The 5,762-nt window shown below is 51.4% G+C and overlaps 1 protein-coding gene across 1 annotated transcript; it reads right to left on the reverse strand.

Annotated features, from left to right (window-relative positions):
• Positions 1 to 2,726: 2,726 nt before the first annotated feature.
• LOC123125826 (uncharacterized) lies at positions 2,727 to 4,901 on the reverse strand. The gene is made up of 2 exons (XM_044546278.1): positions 4,552 to 4,901; positions 2,727 to 3,967 (listed from the first exon to the last, which is right to left on the reverse strand). Exons 1-2 carry the CDS (start codon positions 4,609 to 4,611, stop codon positions 3,230 to 3,232), a joined length of 798 nt encoding a protein of 265 aa, XP_044402213.1. The 5' UTR covers positions 4,612 to 4,901; the 3' UTR covers positions 2,727 to 3,229.
• Between the last annotated feature and the right edge of the window lie 861 nt (positions 4,902 to 5,762).

The following is a 5,762-nucleotide window of genomic DNA, read 5'->3' on the forward strand; positions in this document are numbered from 1 at the left end:
ACTTTGTTCCTACAGAACGGCGATCGAGGAGAAGCGGCCTAGAACCTGAGTGTACTGTTGGAGGTAGAGGACTCGTCGAGTTTCGGCAGGGGTGTGGCATGGCGGCCGGGGTGGTGGAGTGGCGGCAAAGGCAAGAGAAAAAAACTGAAGGAGAGAAAATAGGAGGATGGCGGCGCAAGGTTCGGGAGGGGTTTTGGGTCGGCCGGGGTTATTGGAATCCTACGTGGGTGTTGTGGGGACTCCCGCAAAGCCCTCCCACCCCCACTTTATCTTGGGTTTGCCGAAGAAAGTATGCATGAACTGCTCGTCGGATTGATACAATCCCGCGTTGGATGACACAAGATGCCCAAACCACGCAGTCCGGACGGTTGCGGGCGGTTTGAGGGTTCGCTTTGGAGATGCCCTGAGGGGCTTCAGGCGCCGCAGAGACGAAGTATCAACAAATATTTGATGGTGTGATTAATGTACACGTGGCAGATCCGATGGCAGGCCAACCAATGAATTTTCCTCAAAATCAGTGGGCTGACTCCTAGCGGCCACCGTATTTTCCTCCTGCCGACCAAACGGCCGTGTCAACCCTTCGGTCACATGAACCCCGATGCACGGGGAAGACTTGAATGAGATCTCACACTTAGATGAAATCGTGAGATCAACCCAAAAAATCATATTTAGACATTTAAAAAAAAGTGAAATTATTTGACAACATAACATTAATGTGAGGTATGTCTAGAACTCCGAAAAAATGAGCTCAAAACTTGATGTATATTTAGATATTCAAAAAAGGCAAATTTGAATGTGAATCATTGCAGCTTTGAGTGAATAGTACTTTGACACTACTCACAACCGATTTTGTCTATTTTTCGAGGTTGTACATCAAACATGGATGCGTGTCTACAAGAAATTTAAGAATGTTTGAACATGTATTTTTTCTTTTAAAAAATGATCTCACCTAATGTGAGATCTCACAAATCTCCCCCGACGCACGGGATGACATTGCCCGCTGCAATCAATCCACGCTACAGCTGCCGTCCGATGCCGATCATACGACGAGCCCCTCGTAGCATTAGGAACAAAGGAGAGTTAAGCAAAGGCGGTGGCCGGCGGCTAGCGCAAAGCCCCGCTCGCAGCGAAGCCGCCTTCTGCTGCGTTGCGCGTACGCCCGCGCGACACGCGCCGGCTCCAGCAAATGAGGCTGTAACACGTCGACGTGAGGGCCCACCCACACGCGTGTGGACCCGGCGTACGGCGTGGGGCGTGCTGACTAGGATATTCACCCGTGCAGCAGCTCGCACGCCTAGGTTGCTACGCGCACATCCAACGGCAGCAAATGCTTCCTTCACTTCACCATGCGTTTTTTTTTTTGCGGGAGTTCACTTTATACCATGCTAACAAAATAGAATTGAGATTTTCGAAATTGAGGGCAAATGTTCGAAGGTCTTTCTGAGAAAAATAAACTCCTAAACAACTACTGCTTGCAAGAAACATAAACAACTATTGTTTGTAAACTCCTACGCTTTAAGGTGCAGAAGAATATATGGCTGTGGTCATATAGAAACGAAACCAGCTTTATGCGAGGGACTTGTTTTTGTGTCTCCACCGGCATTGGCGTGAGAGGCTGACATCCAAAGCCTGTGTATCTTCAGTTCTAAAATAAAATCCGCGCCAAGTTCCTTTCAATACAACTGTAACATCTGAATGAAGCCTTTTCTCTTACTAAATCAAGCATTGTCTATTACTCTTGTGTTTCCAGAATCCTACTTTCATGGCACTCATAATTCACTGGAAATACCTCCCAGGAGGAGCATTATGGCATTTCATGGTATTCAAAGTTCACAAGATATGACTAGGAGGAGCAAGCGCAGAAAATTTCAGATGCAATCATGTCATGTTTGACGATGCCTATGTCCGATGCATCATATTTTCCCCTCGATTTTTTACACCCTTCTAGTTTTGACTCGGCAAAGGTCGGCACGAACCAACCAAATCCCAAAATGCAGAGCATCTTTCTGCCCAATCCACGTCTTGATCAATCAACGTCGACATCCACCCCCACTGAAAGAGGGCTTTCGTTGCTGTTTTCACATATAAAACTAAAGGAAAAAGTCTCTGCTGCCTTGCACAAACACAAACACATTGCAACGCACATTACCACAATGTTCCGTATTCTCTGAAGACAGCGAGACCAAAGACGGACGATTCTTGGAGCAGCAAAGGTCGATGCAAAGGGCACGGAAAAAAATTCAGCAGCCGATGCAAAGTTGCAGCACTACGGAGATGGCAAGATGCTTGTGCGATTACTCGGTTCCAACTGCAGAAAATGTGGCATCTCCCCTCTTGGGTGCCAACAATTCTCGTTCCGCGTCGGCTTCAGCAATAATATATGGCTGCTCTGCTCGGTCGACCGGCGAATCGCCATCATATCAGAAGCGTTCAAATTCAGCTTAGTTTAATGCCGCAACCGCAGCCACAGGAGCAAGAACAAGAAGACGATTCAGTAATGTAATAATTTTTCAGGCCATCACATTCATGCTGCCCCTGCATCAACGCAAGCTGTGCGGCTTTGCTTGTTGGGGGCGGCATTAACGTGACAGCGTCAGCTAATTGCCAACATCAACGTCAAGCAAGTTTGCAGATGCCTCACAGTTAAGGAAGATTCAACAAGAGGGATGAATGATAATTGTTAATCCAGAACCAGCCATTGACCCATATGGAAAGAAGATTCAAGGTTGAGCAACACCATATTTCTTAACAAGCAGTCATCCTCTCCCAGCACTCCATATTTACAGATGAAGAAAGCACAAGCTATCACAAAACCTGATTAACAAGTGGCAATTGCTTATTACTCTAGCTAGCTTACCACTGGCGCATTGCCTGGTATTACCTAAAAACATTTATCACAAAACTCAAGTCTAGTGTGGTAGAAATAGTAGAGCAGGACCATAATCATATACAGTAATCTCTCTGTGGTGTGGTAATTTTTGGTTTCTGTCCTAGTGATGATGATTATAAGCAGTAAGAAAAGGCTGGTGCTTTTTCAGCTGTGCTTCCATCCATCCACCTCCCTTTCTTCCCTGCCTGCTTTCTCCCTGAAAAGCTAATGGTGGAATCCACATCGAGAAGCACAACCGAAGGCAATGGCGGACACCGAAGTGGTGGCCGCTTTCTCACTCCATTCACTCTGCAACTGGGCGTGCGGATCGCAGCTTTGTCAATGGCGGGTGGTGCGCGCCTAGTAGTCGATGATGAGGTTCCCGAACGGCGCGCGGTGCGGGATGCCCTTGCGCCGCTTGGCCGCTGGAGGCGGCGGCGGCGGCGGCGTGGACGGCGTGAAGCTCTGTCTGGCGGCATTGCGCAGAGGAGAGGAGGAGGAAGCCGCCTCGGTGTCCGACGAGCCCTTGGCGCGGCCGGGCCTGTTGGCCCGCATCACCCTCGCCTTGTCGTTGCCGCCCCCGTCGGAGGAGCAGCCGGCGACCTTGCAGCCGAGGGAGCAGAAGCGGAAGTTGTCGAGGAGGCTGCGGCTGCAGACCTCGCAGAGGTTGGCGCTGCCGGCGCCGCCGCCGCCCTTGCCGGGCTGCTTCTGCTGGGGGCGCTCGTTGAGGAAGACGACGCGCGCGCTGTTGATGACGTAGGTCTGCACGCCGGCGATGTCCATGAAGCGCTGGATGTCCGACACCCGGATGACGTCGTGGTAGGAGGAGCGGCGGATCTGGATGGTGTGGTGGCCGCGGTGCGCGTGCGCGAGGCACAGCGAGCACAGCGCCGCCGCCCCGGCGGCGGCCCCGGCGGCGCAGTCGAGGCAGAACATGTTGCACTCGCCGCTCCGGTGCGACTCGGTGTGCGTCTTGCATTGCGCGAAGAAGCGCGCGGACAGCAGCGGGCGCAGCCACTGCGGCCACTGCTCCTCCGCCGCCGCCGCCGCCACCTGCGGCTCCGCCTCCTCTTCGTCCGGCTCAGGGGCGCCGCCTCCCTGCACACGACAACCACAAGAAAGATTGGTCAGTTCAACAAGAAACGTCCAGCGATGGAAACATTGGCATCCTGACAATCAAGAAATTCGATCTCGTCTGAACGCTGACAAGATTGCCAGAAATCTACTGCGAGTTATCAATCAATCAACCAAAGAGAAGAAACAAAAGAAAACATAAAGGCTAGGACTGGCTAGTACCAAATTCCAACGCATCGAAATGCTGGAGCAGAGAGACGACGCGGAACCAAAACAGAAACACCACCATTAATCAGGGGGCGGGGGAGAAGAAGGGCTAACGCAGAAGACAGGGAAAAAGAATCAATGCTTTGACCGCCATTCCCCACAGGATTGACACGAACTGATCCAACAGCAATCCGCGCGCCCGATAGATACCACAGTAACGCACGCAACCAGTTCCCCTCATTCCTCCGCCCCGGAGAGGAGCACGGACGAAACGAAAAAGAAACGTACAAACATGCCAAGAAACCAGTACTACTACTACTACCAATCAAGCAGGAGAGGAATGGCGATATGCCATCGCAGCTAGGTAGGGGGAAGGGGAGGAGGGTGGGTTAATCAATTACCATGATCCTCCTGTTTTTGAGGCGGAGCTCCTTGAAGGGCGACTCGTGGTCGATGGCCATGCTCACGCACCGCACCAAAAACAACAACAAGAAGCAGAAGAAGGGGCTGGGTTGGGCTGCTGCTGGGGCCTCGGGGGAATCGAAGAGCAGGAGGCGGTTGGTGCGCGTGGAAGGGAAGCGGAGCGGCGGAAGAAGCGATATATGGACGGACGGATGGGCAGGCGGGCAGGCGGGCGGTGGGAGTCTAGAAGTAGACGAAGGAGGGGTTTAGTAGAACGGAACGGGAACGGGAATGGGAATGGGAGGGGTCTCTCCCTCCGAGTGCGCGTGTCTCGTTCTTATCGTCCCAAGTCAGTCAGTCGTCCACCCGGGCGGAACCAAACCAAGTCGTCTTCCTCCTCTCCTCTTTCGCTGTGTCTGTGGTGGTATGGTGGCCGCTCTTCCTAAACCCCGGATTAATTAATTGATCCGGCTTAATTAGCAGCGGCCGATGCGTTATTCGCAAAGCGGCCTTCAATTCCCTCCCTCTCTCCCTCCCTCGCATCTGATTACGTAACAGGGATCGAAAGCGAAGTGCCGGATTAATTAATTCATTGATTAAGCCCCCTGCTCTGTGACCTCAGGTTTTGGTCTGAGCGAAATGCACGGGGCACCCGGCGCGGTGCACCCCGGTCCTTCTGCATTAGGGTTTGGGCACGTGTTCCCTACTTGGACAGACGGACATTTTCACCCCACTTGATTTGATTTGAGTTGCAACACTTGCACTGTGTTTGTGGTGGTCCTGATGCCCTAGCCCCGCATGTGTTTAGTATAGTGCTAGCTCCACGTCGCGTTTCTCTTTGGGTCACGCTTTGTCCGTGCTTCACAGGTTTAGGCGGCGGCTATATAGTTAAGCCAATTCGAATAAATATAGGTCACGGCTAGATTTTTATTTTTTTGGCGGTTGATGACGGCTAAGACTAGTGTACTACTCTAATTTGTGTGCAGCGAGGAGAGTAGCAACACTCATTACTACTACCACATTACTCCAAACTTACAAAGGAGAGGATGACACAAGAATGGAGACGAAAGCAAAGGAATGCGTTTTGGGAGTAGTATTGGGTGAAGAAAAGAAAAATGTTGCTGCTTGGTAGCATTGCTTAAGGAAGAGAGAGAGAGAGAGAGATTAATTTCCAAAGAAGGTAAATGCTTGCTGAGCAAGCATCCAAGTG

Source organism: Triticum aestivum, chromosome 1B (assembly GCF_018294505.1).
Source record: "Triticum aestivum cultivar Chinese Spring chromosome 1B, IWGSC CS RefSeq v2.1, whole genome shotgun sequence".
In the NCBI taxonomy this organism is placed as follows: domain Eukaryota; kingdom Viridiplantae; phylum Streptophyta; class Magnoliopsida; order Poales; family Poaceae; genus Triticum; species Triticum aestivum.